The sequence below is a fragment of the Chiloscyllium punctatum genome, chromosome 45, assembly GCF_047496795.1.
Source record: "Chiloscyllium punctatum isolate Juve2018m chromosome 45, sChiPun1.3, whole genome shotgun sequence".
NCBI classification, from domain to species: Eukaryota; Metazoa; Chordata; class Chondrichthyes; order Orectolobiformes; family Hemiscylliidae; genus Chiloscyllium; species Chiloscyllium punctatum.
In genome coordinates, this window is record NC_092783.1 from 44,035,350 (window position 1) to 44,050,786 (window position 15,437).

At 41.1% G+C, this 15,437-nt stretch overlaps 1 protein-coding gene across 3 annotated transcripts in view; it reads left to right on the forward strand.

Moving 5' to 3' along the window:
• The window catches only part of plxna2 (plexin A2), a 494,314-nt gene that overhangs the window by 409,680 nt on the left and 69,197 nt on the right, over window positions 1–15,437 (forward strand). For all 3 annotated transcript variants that reach the window (XR_011955408.1, XM_072563600.1, XM_072563601.1), the window contains exons 17-18: window positions 1,647–1,740; window positions 5,745–5,984. Coding sequence is in view for 2 of the 3 variants with exons in the window: in XM_072563600.1 (XP_072419701.1) it covers window positions 1,647–1,740; window positions 5,745–5,984 (334 nt within the window). In the remaining variant the exon portion in view is untranslated. The remainder of the gene's footprint in view (window positions 1–1,646; window positions 1,741–5,744; window positions 5,985–15,437) is intronic.

The window sequence follows — 15,437 nt, forward strand, 5'->3', positions numbered from 1 at the left end:
AGTGGCGTGTGTAGTGTCAAAGTAAGAGTGACTAACAGTGTTGAGTGTGGGGTAGCAGACAGAAGATGGTGACACCTTTGCAGAGCACAAAAGATCATTGACTTCCTTCTTGCACCACCAAGCATCCACTTCAGAACAGACACAGCAGTGCCAGGACTGCAATTTGCATTGAAGTTGGCCTGATCAGGTGGTATGACTTCCTGTGGTCAACTACAGGAGAGAGCATTGCTTTCCTCTTCAGCGCCCCATCAGTCAGGTCCTCCAGAATCTTTGTCCACGAGGCAGGGAAGGCAGTTTTTTTTCATCTGGGCCATGTCTTTGGTGACAAAGGTCAAGCACCAGTGTGTGAGGGGTCATACCCTGTTTGTGCAACTGAAATGGTGTGCAGCTGGGATTACAATATAGCGCTTCCCTGAGAAAATGGTCCGGTTGCATATTTAATTGAGCAGAAGATTGCATGAGAAAAGTTGCTCCAAGCCATGGTAGCCTGGGCACCATGAATCTCAGTCAAGTGGGGCCTGACCCCATGTTGTGTCAGGAATAGTAACCCAGCAGTGGTTTTTCCCAAATTGGCCAATTTGTGGTCAGTGTGTTCACTGTCCAATTAAGGATGTGGTGTGGATGCTCAGAGCAGAAGGAACTGCGACCTCTTCTTACAGATAGGAGTGATGGTAATTCCATCTTGATGTACCCTCTTCTCACTTCTAAAACATTCACATTTTTAAAAATTAAATTGCCAAGGCTGCCTGACCTCAAGGGGTGTGTGGGGGAGGTGGACTAAGTCACATCTGCCAATTGGTCTAAATTGATATGTAACTTGCCCTAATTTACTCCACGCCACATGCAGTTAGATATCACTTCTGCCACAGACCCTTCTCCAGAAAATAACTTGGCGTTGGGATGATACCACTATGCTGCTCCATGTTGTTTGCTCGCCAGATTTCATGGAACAAAGACTCTGCCCATTGTTACATTTGCTTCAGTTGTTTCTAATGAAATAAGCAAATCACACAATTCCTATCTTACATTGATCCCTATCTTCTACCGGCCACCTTCAGAAAGATTGGAAAAATGTTTGAATCAAATCACAAGAGGGTTGTTTTGTTATAACTGCGGGTTACGCAATTGTATGTTTAGAATTTGGGCAAAGTGGGCATGGTACTGAATTTAAGACACCTGAACCACTTACAGGATGGGCAGAAATGCTGTTGTTGAGGGGGTTTAATGCAGATCTAAATATTTTAATACACAGAAGAAATTGTTCACTTTCTCTAGTGTTGATGACAGAGATTATTCCATGGGCTACTAGTATTTTGGTTGAAACAGCCATCTTCCCATTGAAGTTTTAGACGACTGAGGATGAAGAGCTATAGTAGCTTCTACTGTTTACATTATGGGCTCCATAAAAGTGGCAAAATAATGACCTTTGATGTGATTTCTAGCTTGCCTTTGTAAAATGGCAAATAGACAAACCATTTTTTATGAAGATTGTGCCTCTTTCAACACACAACTATCATCGTATTTTAATATGATTTTGTTATGAGGCCATGAAGCTGCAAATTATTTATTGAAATGTTATCTATTAACAGTCAAATTTGTTCAATATTCATCAAGTTAAAAAAGCTCTGTTCTTTGTCATACCTTAGTGGAAATACTTCTTTAACTGTGTTTGGAACAAACTTGGATATAATCCAGGAGCCAAGGATCCGTGTGAAGCATAACAACCGGGAATCTCTTAATGTAAGTCATGGATTGGTGTAAGCTATTTGTGTTTGATACTGAATTACCTTAGTGCACCAAATACTAGTTTGTTTATTCCATTATATAATAGTGATACTGAATGATAGACACCTAGCATCCCACCATTATCCACAAACACAGGATCATTAGCCACCATTTCTGCCATCTCCATCTGACCACGACCAGACACATATTCCCCTCCCTTCCCCTCCCTTTGTCAGCCTTCCATTCCAGCTGGGATACCCTAGTCCACTCCTCCTTCATTCCAACAGCCCCATGGTACCTTACCCTTCAACTGCAGAAGGGTAACACCTTCCTGTTTACTTTCTCCTTCCAAAGTAACCAAGGCCCAAACACACCTTCCAGGTGAAACAGCATGTTACCTATGCTTCATTCAATCTAGTCTACTGCATTCGCTGCTTACAAAATGGTCTCCTCTCCATTTGAGAAAATGAAGAGTACACTGGGTGACCACTTCACAGAACACCTATATTTTCTCTGCAAAAAAGACCCTGAGCTTCCAGTTGCGTGCCACTTCAACACACCATCTTGTTCCCTGACTAACATCTCTGTCTCAGACTTGCTACAGTGTTCCAACAAAGCTCAGTGCAAGCTGGAAGAACAGCACCTCATTTTCTACATGGGGACTTTCTAGACTCAGTATCAAGTTCAACAATTTTAGGCCTTGAGCTACCTTCTCCCATGTCTTTACCCCAACCCCACACACTGGGCTTTGTTATCACATGGGCTGCTATTACACACAACCCATTGTTAGGCACTAATAGTCCCCATAAGTAGCTACTCATTCTCCTAGGATTATCATTATCCACTTCTTTGTCTGTCCAACTGTTGTTCTCTTTCTTGGGCACTATCTCCACCTATAGTTTACTCCTTACTCTCTCCCCATACCCTACCTTCTGCATAAAAAACAACTTTTTCATAGCTACCATCAGTTCTGAGGAAGGTTACTGGACCCGAAACATTAACTCTGCTTTCTTTCCACAGACGCTGCCAGACCTGCTGAGCTTTTCCAGAAATTTCTGTTTTTGTTTCTGCATAATAGTTGTATTGTTTTGATCTCACATAATCTCTCATTCGACTGTAGGATATTAAGGAAAATTTTCAATTAAGTTTTTAAATTGTGAAGTGCTGACAAGTTAGAAAAAAAAAATTATTTGAGATAAAAACAATGGCCTAGTTTTTGCAATTGGAAAATCTCCTGCATGAGAGGATGTCCACCACAAGAATAGTCCTTCCTCCTCTTGCTCGAAACGCCACTAGCCCAGCCATCTGCCTGGCTGTATATCTCCACAAGTTACATAGATGGTGATCTCCACTGGTGGCAGGAGCATTTGTACTGATGCCAGTGTTTCCTCTGAGTTTGGTCATCTCCCTTCTGTTAGTGTGTCAGCTTGTCTTGTAAAAGTGATCTAGCTTGGTGAATGCCCTTGTGCCTGGTTGTGGAGAGATGTGGGGCAGCGAAGCAAAATGGGCAGGGTGAAAGTGACAGGGCATCGATGGGAACAAAAGCAAAATTCTACAGATGCTGAAAATCTGATTGAAATAATACACTTCAAAATGCAGGATTTCCTCACAACTCTGCAGCCTGTTTTTGTCCAAACAGCCAACCAGAATTTGTATTAATATTTTGTCTAATCTAATAAATTTAATATAAGCATAATGGATGTTTGGAGTCATCATTTATTGTTTATTCTCATAAATATTGCAAATGTAGAGAAGGATTAAGAAACAGCATTTTAAGTATTTTGTTCCACAATAAGCCTTAAATCCGGTCAAAAAACAATGAGCTGCAATTTCAGGATGATGCACTGCAGCTTTGTGGAATGCAGAAGAGCTAATGCATTTTGTGCAAAATCCTCAGCTTTTAGGTTCACACAGAGAGGGTTAATGGAATTTCTGAATCTCTTTAATGGTGTTTAATGGAAGATTAACTTTAGACAAAAGAAGCTTTGTCAGCATAAAGAGAAATGAAACTCAGAGGATGAGAGAAAGAGAAATCTATGTAGATTTAATTTTGTATTTTATCTGTGGTCATTCTTTAATTAAGTAATTTAGCTATTTCCTCTCCGTTAAAAAAAAACTCATGGGAGTTTGCTTGACTCAAGTGAATTGACCGTATGGAATTTCAATTCAATATCGAGAATGTTCAGTTTTGCTTCAGCTCACAGGATCTCATTTGTGAAGTGTATTCATGCTAGGAAATTTAGTTCAAATTAACTTTCCCTAGAGGAAAAGTGAAATGAAAAATAAAGCTTACTGTACATCAAACTATAGTTCGGGTACATCCTTGTAGCCTGTAAGGATATCGATTTTCTTTAATGTAGAAAGGAAAGGTATCACGGCAGTGTTTTAAAGACTAGAGGGAACATAGCATTGATCTCATGTGTTCACATAATTTGCAGCACAGTTTAGTTCCTATGCCTTATAATAATACACAATCAATATGTGAGTGCTATTTACAGAATTTATAGACAGAATCCTGTGTCGTCCTCTTGTGGGTTCAATGGGGGTGGGGAAATGTTCAATTGAGTGGGAGCATGGTGAGCGAGGACCCTGCAGACTTTTGCTCCCAACCCCCACCCTCTATGTCAGGGATGTGGTGGTTGGAGACCTCTGGATGACCTCACTATCCTGCCACCTATTGAGGCATTTAAGTCAGCAATGAAGAAGCTCATCCAGCCAGCACTGGTATTTAAAACCGAGCTCACCAGGAGGGAGCCCAACAAACAAGCCCTGTGGTGTGTCAGCTCTTGGGGAGAAACTGTGGCTGGACTCTCTCTCAAACCCCCCGCCCTCCCACCCCCAAAGCTCCCCACAATCATCTGTAGCCTGTGTTCCCTCCTTGATCTGAGACCTCAGGTAGGTGTGATACAGGTATGGCCATTGCTGCCCTCTGATGCTGATGAGGCCAAAGAATTGGCCAGCAGTTTTGTGCATGAGAGGTCCACTGTGGCAAATGGTCATTTACTGTGAGCAGCCAATTAATGGCCAGCGGATTGGCACACTGAGACAGGTGGACTCACAAAGCTGAAGGGGGGGTTGAGCAGATGCCTTCCAGCTCAGAAATTGCAGCAGGATGCTGAGAGAGGTACGTGATGCTGACGGTTCTTGGAAATGTTGGGGCCCTCTTCTCCAACTTCTTGAAAATCCTAATACAAAATGGCTTTGCAGAGTAGGTAGTTAAGCCTGGCTAGAGTACCAGCTTGGTGACGGCCTCCAGCAGAAAAGCCGTCTGGCTCAGGGAACCTGGAGGGCAATGGGAAAAACCCACTTCAATTGGCTTGAAGTAACTCCATAGAGTTCCACCCACTCAAACCCACTTGCTTAAGCAGTTACTGTCAACTAGGTTAACCAGTTATTCTTCTTCAAGAAAAATGGCCGGGGGCAGGTTGAAGCTGTAAAATTGATATGTTGACTGGTGTCACTATTTTGAGCATCTTCCCACCCTGATCTTGGCATTAGTGGAGGATGAAAATCCTGCCCAAACTCTCTGATTCTTTGGACTTTGGTTTTACTTTGGTTTATTTTGCATTCTTTGTAAAGCAACTTACTGTTAGGTGAGATCATGCTAAACTTGAAAATAGCTTGCACTGCAAAACAAAAATAGGAGATGTCAATGATGCTGCAGTGTGAATCCCCAAGATATAACTCAACAACTTGTAGGCATAATTGCTCTACTGTTAATTAGTATTACTTACAGTACAATGACTATTTTTCTATTGCATTCATTATGAATAGAGCTATATAGCCCTTTTAGAATATTAGTGACTTTTGAGGGCTACCAGTTTTCAAATAGCTCTGAAGTGATTCCAAAAGTGTTGGGTGTAAGTGTTTTTTGATTTGCTTTAATGCACATCTCTTGCAAGATAATGTATTAGATATTAATGAAAAATGCAGGTTATAAAGCAGAACATTCAGGATTTTGAAAGTGTAGGCAATATTTCAAAAATTAAATGTTGATTTTTTTTATTCTGCACCACCAGGTGTGTGAAGTACTGAATTCAACGACCATGACTTGTCGTGCCCCAGCTCTTACACATGAGTACAGACCAGGGATAGACACCGTGGAACGGCCAGATGAGTTTGGTTTTGTCTTTGACAACGTGCAGACGCTGCTTATCTACAATAATACAAATTTCATCTTCTACCCCAACCCGACATTTGAACCTCTGAGTACGACAGGCATGTTGGAACAGAAGCCAGGCTCCCCAATTATACTGAAAGTATGTGCTAAGATCCGTAAGTTGGAATGCAATACTACACCCTTAACCCCATCAATGAAATTTATAGATATTGGTTTTCATTCGATGTGTCAGTCAAATAACAGCCTTTGATGATAATACCAGGTTGATCTAGAAAATTCTTCATTTTGTTCTTCAGTTGTAGGTGTTGCTGACCAGCATGCGTTTATTAACCATCCCCAATTGTCCTGAGAAGGCAATGGGATGTCTTGTATCAGTCACAAATTAACTGGCCTCCTATGAAATTTCAGAATGCAGCTAAGAGTCACCAATGATCAAATCACAGGCAGGGCTGGATAAAGCCTTTGCTGACAGACTCTAGTGAAACACTTCGGTTTTTATGACAGTCTGACAGTTTCATGACTATTTTTGTACCAATTTGTTTTTATTAACAATTCTAATTCTCAACCGCCTAATGAAATTTGAATTCAGATTTTCTGAACTGTTTTAGTCAGTGAGGAAGATAACAACACTGCTGCTATACCTGTTCATAGATAGAAAGCTACAAAGTTCAACCAATTTAACTGAAGAATGAAAAGTTACTTCCTTCTAATAATGGTCTCTTGTATGTATGTATTTCTTTCTCCCTATCACAGTGCATGTGATATTTTTCCGTGGTAAATTGCAGAGTATTTATCAAACTAGCTTGTGGAAGCTAGGCTTTCAGTGGATGGATCTCCATGAACTTACATTTGATGACTATATGTAGAAGAAATTTTGGGAAGGGGTTTGCCATAATATTTGAAAATAGGTACGTAAATAACATAACTGAAAATGTGTTGCTGGAACGCCCCTCCCCCAAGTCCCTCCTCCCTACCTTTTATCTTAGCCTGCTGGACACACTTTCCTCATTCCTGAAGAAGGGCTGATGCCCGAAACGTCGATTCTCCTGTTCCTTGGATGCTGCCTGACCTGCTGTGCTTTTCCAGCATCACATTTTCAGCTCTGATCTCCAGCATCTGCAGTCCTCACTTTCTCCACATAAATAACAAAAGTCAAAATTGCATGCGATGGGGAAGGACCTAACTTTAATTGTTTCTAAAGAATGGGAAAATGGACGAACAGTGAAAGCTTACTGGTATAACAAATTGATCTGAAAAGAATATGAAGGAATCATAATTTCAAGGTTATCACAAAGAATGTGAGGGGGTGTTTTTTTTTTCTATATTCAGGTAATTAGAACATGTAGTGCTTTAACCATTAACAGCTAATTGAGAAAGGAGTCATTAATATCATGTAAAGGGCATTTGGATTAATATGTGTAAAATGAATAAGGGGGAAATGGGATTATAGTAGATGGTTCTAATTGAACAACAGCACTGACAAGGGACTGAATGGAATTGTCTCATTCTGCACAGCAGGCTATTTTAAAAGGCTTAATTTTCTTGAACCATCAGCCTGGAGAAAAATAATACAGACTGTTTTGCAAAAAAGAAAAGAACACTAATTCAAAAATTATGATTTTAAAATGCTAAGTGTTTGTTTATTAAGAATGCTCATAGGAGCGACAACTACTTCACCTCCAACTGTGATATTTTCCAGCTGTAATTGATGTTTTGAAGGTTCTAGTATTGGCTTTATTTTTGCAGTTGGTGTTAAGATAAATTATCTGAGATAAATGGATTTTATCATGTGGCAAGGTGATGATATCATGACTAGACCTACTGCGACCTCTACACTTCCTGCTGTTCAAGTAGTTCAAGAATCCTGTGCACTCAGGATCTGTTCAGCAGATTTGAAAACAACTGACTGACTCCCACAGCTACCTAGATTACATCTCCTCCCACTCTGCCCCCTGTAAAAACGCCATCCCATATTCCCAATTCCTTTGCCTTCGCCGCATCTGTTCCCAGGAGGACCAATTCCAATATCGAGCAACCCAGATGGCCTCCTTCAAAGACCTCAATTTCCCCTCAGACGTGGTTGACGATGCTCTCCACCGCATCTCCTCCACTTCCCGCTCCTGCGCCCTTGAACCCCGCCTCTCCAATCGCCACCAGGACAGAACCGTACTGGTCCTCACCTACCACCCCACCAACCTCCATATACATCGTATCATCCTTCTTCATTTCTGCCACCTCCAAACAGACCCCACCACCAAGGATATATTTCCCTCCCCACCCCTATCAGCGTTCCAGAAAGACCACTCCCTCCACAACTCCCTCGTCAGATCCACACCCCCCACCAACTCAACCTCCACTCCCGGCACCTTCCCCTGCAACCACAAGAAATGCAAAACTTGCGCCCACACCTCCCCCCTTACTTCCCTCCAAGGCCCCAAGGGATCCTTCCATATCCATCAGAAATTCACCTGCACCTCCACACACACAATTTACTGCATCCGCTGCACCCGATGTGGCCTCCTATACATTGGGGAGACAGGCCGCCTACTTGCGGAACATTTCAGAGAACACCTCTGGGACACCCGCACCAACCAACCCAACCGCCCCGTGGCTGAACATTTTAACTCCCCCTCCCACACGCAGGTCCTTGGCCTCCTCCATCGCCAGACCATGGCAACATGACGCCTGGAGGAAGAGCGCCTCATCTTCCACCTAGGAACCCTACAACCACAAGGGATGAATGCAGATTTCTCCAGCTTTCTCATTTCCCCTCCCCCCACCTTTTCTCAGTCCCAACTCTCAGACTCAGCACCGCCTTCTTGACCTGCAATCTTCTTCCTGACCTCTCCGCCCTCACCCTCTCTCTGGCCTATCACCCTCACCTTAACCTCCATCCACCTATCGTATTCCCAACGCCCCTCCCCCAAGTCCCTCCTCCCTACCTTTTATCTTAGCCTGCTTGGCACATCCTCCTCATTCCTGAAGAAGGGCTTATGTCCGAAACGTCGATTCTCCTGTCCCTTTGATGCTGCCTGACCTGCTGCGTATTTCCAGCAACACATTTTTAAGCTCTGATCTCCAGCATCTGCAGTCCTCACTTTCTCCTATAAAAGTATTGATACTTGGAGAGAGATTTGCAACATGTTAATAATTTGCAGTAATTTTTTAAAATTATAGACGGCTGAGAAAAATGTAATCAGGTGTAGTACATCGTACTCCAGGCCTTGAATCATAAAATGTAGGAACAAGAATAGACCATTCAGTCCATCAAATATGGGCTGCCATACAATGAAATCATGTGTGATCTGATTATTCTCAAATCTACGTTCCTGCCTTTTCACCTTAACCTTTGATTCCTTTAGTGATTAAAAGTATTTATCTCAGCCTTGAATATGATTAATGAGCAGCTTCTATATTCATCTGTGGTAAAGGATTCCATGGATTCTCCACCCTCTCAAAAAAATATCTTCCTCAACTTTGTCTTGAACAGGTAACCCCTTACTCTGAGATTATGCCTTTTGGTCTGAGTCACTCTAAAAAAGGGAACAGTCTCTCCACATCTATCCTGTCAAATCCTTCAAGATCTATATGTTTCAATAAGGTTTGTTCTTGTTCATCTAAACTTTAAGTACAAACCCAATCTACTCAACCTCTACTCATAAGAAAATCCCTCCATTCACAGAACCAACCTACTGAACCTTGCTTGGACTGCATCCAATGTCAGTATATCTTTCTTAAAATAAGGGACCCAGAACTGTTCACATTATTCAAGGTGTAGCATAACATGGTATGCATTATGTAGTTTTAGCAAGACTGAATTCTGTTTGAAATAAACGCCATTAATCCCATTCCCTTCCCTATTACCTGCTGATTCTGTACTGTAGCTTTTTGTGATACAGGTATGAGACCCCCCCCCCCCCCCCCGCAGATTCCTCCATGCTGCTGCTTTCTGCAGTCTTTCTCCATTTAAGTACTATATTCAATGCTGCTTGCTTCATGCCAAAGTGTATAATCTCCTGTTTCCCACATAACATTCTATCTTCCAAGTTTTTGCCCACTTCACTTCAACCTGTTGACATCCCTCTGAGGTCTCTGTGACATCCTTACTACGTTTTCCCACCCATTTTTGCAATCTGGGCAATAGTACATTCATTTTCCTCATCCAAATTATTTCTATATATTGTAAATAATTGTGGCACCAGCACCGATTCATGTAGACTCCAGTAATTACAGGTTGCTGTCCTGAAAGTGCTCCATTTTCCTCACTCTCTGACTTGTATTAGTTAGTCAATCCAGAATCCATGTTAATATACTACCCACAATACCACAGGTTCTTAATTGGTTAAGTAACCTCTGTGCAGCATCTTATAAAATGCCTTTTGGAAATCCAAATATATCTCATTCACTGGTAACCCTTTATCCTGCTCACTATCTCTTCAAAGAATTGTAATAAATGTGTTACACATGGGTTTTCCCTTCTCTGCTTGATTGCAATAGGTATTTCTAAATTCTTTGCTATTATACCCTTTATTATAGATCTGAACCTTTTCCTAGATGTTCAGCAAACTGACCTATCGTTATTATCTCCTGTACCCACTGAACTATATTGATCCTGATCAAGGAAGTCTTCAGTTCAAATTGTCATCTGTGTTTTGAAATACTTCCATAACCTCACGTCTCTCTGTTCAGCAAGAGATTTAAGTCTTGTGGTTTAGGGAATAGATTTTGGCCATAAATGGGGAGAGGTCCAGTAGGATCTTATAAGTACACCTGAGAGGACAGGAGCCTCATCCCATCTGAAAGATGTAATATTCAACAGTGCAACAGGTTTTCAGGTAAAAGCAAAGTTATGTGGATGCTGGAGATCTGAAAGAAGGAACAGTAAGTGCTGGAGAAACTCAACAGGTCTGGGAGCATCTGTGGAGTGAGGAACAAAGTTAAGATTTTGAGTCCGATATGTATTGCCAGATACATTGTCAAACCAGGTTCTGAAGGACAGTCATACTGGACTCAAAACAATAGCTTGGTTTCTGTCTCCACAGATGCTGCCTAACCTGCTGAGTTTGCCCAGCACTTTCAGTCCTTAGTTCTGCATTCTGTGTCAACCTGTCTGCTCAAGACTTGAGAGCACATTTTAGACCCAGGGAAGTGTCTGAGCTCCCAACTGAACTGAGGCTGACACAGTCTTTCATTGCTTTATCATTTTAGTAAGACAGAAAGTGGTATTGTGTCTCTAAAGGTTTGGGGCATTTTGCAAGAAATGGCTGTTTTGCCAATAATCCCTTGGCTAAATGTTCATGACGACAATCTATACCTGGATATAGTTCTAAAAGACACTTGTGCACCTCATTTATGGTGTTTTAGATTGTGTGCAAAATGCCAAGTTACCCATTAATTTTAATTTTTACCTTGTTCACTAGCCTAAACAAACCATATTAGCTCATTTATAGTTGGTAATTTTTCAAATAAAGAACTCGACTTGAATTCGAATTATGGCCTAAGCGGGTCTCGTTAGCATCCAAGAACTCAGAATTCATATATATCATCAATTAAAAACAAAATTTATTAGCGCTTCATAACCACCTCAAACCTTCAGGTGAAAGTACTGTTTTATAAACAATTATTATCTTATTATATAATGTGCAAGCAAGCAATATTACAGAATATAGAAGGATAAATTCAATGACCCCCTGATCCCAACATGGACTCTCTTTCATAAGGAGTGCAAGTCAGAAAATCACTGCAATCATGTTAAAGCCCTATTCCCATGCCCCTGTCTCTTCAGTTGAGATTCTCTCTTGGTAGCATGGGGTCGCTGGATTTATTCTATCACTTTTAGATAGATTGTAAGCACCATTGAAAATGCAGTACAAGAACAGTACATTTTGGACTGAACCTGCATATGCCAACATATTGTGTGCTCATTATAATGTTTTGAGCAGCATTTTGGAACATCATGATTCCCAGCATTGAGAACACTGAACTCACTTGATGAATAGAACTGTTTTGAATGCTCACTGTACATTGCAGCAAGCAATACCATAGCTAAGATGCTTGAATTCGCAAAGGCCTCGAGCATTTGAAAAATTACTTCTTGAATTGTAGGACTTTAGACAAATCATGGATAGTATTATCGCTATCCAATTTAATTAATCTTCTGAGGGAGGTGAATAATAGCAGGTCAAACTTTCAACAAGACACAGTGCTCTGAATTTTCCCCTTAAATCAGCAAAATAATCTAATGAAATTTGATGATAAATCTCACTTCATAATCTATGCTATTTAACCTTGGCCAGTTACATTTAGCATTTTCATGACGCTGACAGTAAATTTTGCTTCTAATTCTGCTCAGTTCTTAGCTCATACCTTGGTTCCATTGTTCAGTAATTATTGCTATTTTAAAGACTGAGAAAAAGTACCATTTGGAAAATGAATAGCCATACTAACCAATTTCAAATGCGGAAGCAAAGAGCCTCTATCAATCCCTTCCCCATCACCCCATCCCTCCCCAGATTCCCTGAAGCTGCTTTGTGTGTATGATGAAAATCACATTGGCATGTACCTATTTGACGAAGTGGAGTACCATAGATTATTTTATTTAAATTGTTCGCTGCATTTAATACTTTCTTGAGCTTTAATTGGAGGTTATTCAATTTTTAAGGTATCCTCATGTTCTGCACTGACATGGTATACAGCAGTGTGACTTACATAAAGTTTTATGATGTAACCTTTCTGCAATTTTCAGATCTCATCACATGACCTTTGAATACCAACAGAATAATGAAATATTTCTTCAATGTTACAGAGTAATTAACGTTGAAAAGTCATCGTAAATGACTTCTATGAAATCGTAAATGATTTCTATGAGATTTTGCAGAATTTCATTTAATAATCGTATAACTGTTGGATAAAGTTAAAAGTAGTCCTTGTCTGTGTCCTAGCAAGGGACTGCACTCATGGATAGGACAGCAACATAGAGTCATAGAGATGTACAGCTTGGAAACAGACCCTTCAGTCCAACCCGTCCATGCCGACCAGGTATCCCAACCCAATCTAGTCCCACCTGCCAGCACCCGCCCCATATCCCTCCAAACCCTTCCTATTCATATACCCATCCAAATGCCTTTTAAATGTTGCAATTGTAACAGCCTCCACCACTTCCTCTGGCAGCTCATTCCATACACGTACCACCCTCTGTGTGAAAAAGTTGCCCCTTACATCTGTTTTATATCTTTCCCCTCTCACCCTAAACCTATGCCCTCTAGTTCTGGATTCCCCACACCAGGAAAAAGACTTTGTCGATTTATTCTATCCATGCCCCTCATGATTTTATAAACCTCTATAAGGTCACCCCTCAGCCTCTGATGCTCCAGGGAAAACAGCCCCAGCCTGTTCAACCTCTCCTTATAGCTCAAATTCTCCAAACCTGGCAATATCCTTGTAAATCTTTTCTGAACCCTTTCAAGTTTCACAACATCTTTCCAATAGGAAGGAGACCACATTTGCATGCAATATTCCAACAGTGGCCTAACCAATGTCCTGTATAACCACAACATGACCTCCCAACTCCTGTACTCAATACTCTGACCAATAAAGGAAAGCATTCCAAATGCCGCCTTCACTATCCTATCTAAATGCGACTCCACTTTCAAGGAGCTATGAACCTGCACTCCAAGGTCTCTTTGTTCAGCAACACTCCCTAGGACTTTACCGTCAAGTGTATAAGACCTGGTAAGATTTGCTTTCCCAAAATGCAGCACCTCTCATTTATCTGAATTAAACTCCATCTGCCACTTCTCAGCCCATTGGCCCATCTAGTCCAGATCCTGTTGTAATCTCAGGTAACCCTCTTCACTGTCCGCTACACCTCCAATTTTGGTGTCATCTGCAAACTTACTAACTGTACCTCTTATGCTCGCATCCAAATCACTTATGTAAATGACAAAAAGTAGAGGACCCAGCACTGATCCTTGTGGCACTCCACTGGTCACAGGCCTCCAGTCTGAAAAACAACCCTCCACCACCACCACCTTCTGTCTTCTACCTTTGAGCCAGTTCTGTATCCAAATGGCTAGTTCTCCCTGTATTCCATGAGATCTAACCTTGCTAATCAGTCTCCCATGGGGAACCTTGTCGAACGCCTTACTGAAGTCCATATAGATCACATCCACGGCTGCCCTCATCAATCCTTTTTGTTACTTCTTCAAAAAACTCAATCAAAAAAAAATGTCCAGCAACAGTTTAACTTTGATTGTCAGACCAGTATTCACAGGGAGCAGAGAACTGGCCTTCTTAACTGGGTCAAAGAGGGGTGTAAAATAAAACAGCTATCTCACTTCAAAATCATATTTCTGACCTTTTTATAAAGGCATATTAAAATATCCTTTGCTCTACTTTTGTGCTGAATTATATCATCAAAATGAATTTTCTGGTTGATTATCAGGCCAGTTACAATTGAGCCAAAGAGATGACAGCAATTAACTGATATCCAACTATGGACCATGGTGCATATAATTGTAACATTGATTAAATGTAATACAGAATTTAGTATAGAAGCAAGCTGACAAATTATGATGTTTTATTCTTAGTTTCTGGGAGTTAAAAGTCTTAGCTACAAAGGGCTCCTTTCTCCTCTAAAAGTAAGAAACATCTTGCCATGCCTAGTTATATTTTATGTCAAAGGGCAGTAATTCTAGCTCAGCATTGAAAATGGTAATTGCATGTGATCACTGTGTCTTTTAAAAAATCGTGATTAAATTTGTACTTCGAAATCTTCCAAAATAATGAAAATAGCCATGGATTTTTTGATGGAGAGATATGAGAATACACCTTAGCACTCAGAAGATTGTTTAGGTATCCTCAGTTTTTTTTTATTAATGGAATACAAGAGCAAGGAGATGATGTTGACCTTGTATAAGATACTTGTCAGACCTCAGCTGGAGAATTGTGTACAATTCTGGCTGCACATTATAAGAAAGATATGTATGCACTGGAGAACATTTAGAAGCAATATACCAGAATAGTTCCAGGGAATGGTATGGTGGCTGAGTGGTTAGCACTGCTGTTTAACACCGCCAGGGACCCAGGTTCAATTCCCGCCTCGGGCAACTATCTGTTTGGAGTTTGCACATTTTCCCTGTGTCTGCGTGGGTTTCCTCCCACAGTCCAAAGATGTGCAGGTTAAATGAATTGGCCATGCTAAATTGCCCGTAGCATTAGTCAGGGGTAAACATAGGGGAACGGGTCTGGGTGGGTTGCTCTTCAGAGGGTCAGTGTGGACTTGTTGGGCCGAAGAGCCTGTTTCCACACTGTAGGGAATCTATTCTGATGAGAAATTACAATTATGCAAAAGATGTTGGACCTGTTCTCCTTGGTGAAAACAAGTCTAGAAGGAGATTTGATGGAGATTTTCAAAATCAGGAAGGGATTAGATACTCCAGATAGGGAGAAACTATTTCTACTTGTAACGGGACTAAGAACCAGATGGCATAGACTTAAAGTGAATTGCAGAAGAAGCAAATGTAAGGTAAGAAAAATAAATCTGTTCACATCGTGTTAGGGTATGGAATGCACTGCCTGCAAGTATCGTGGA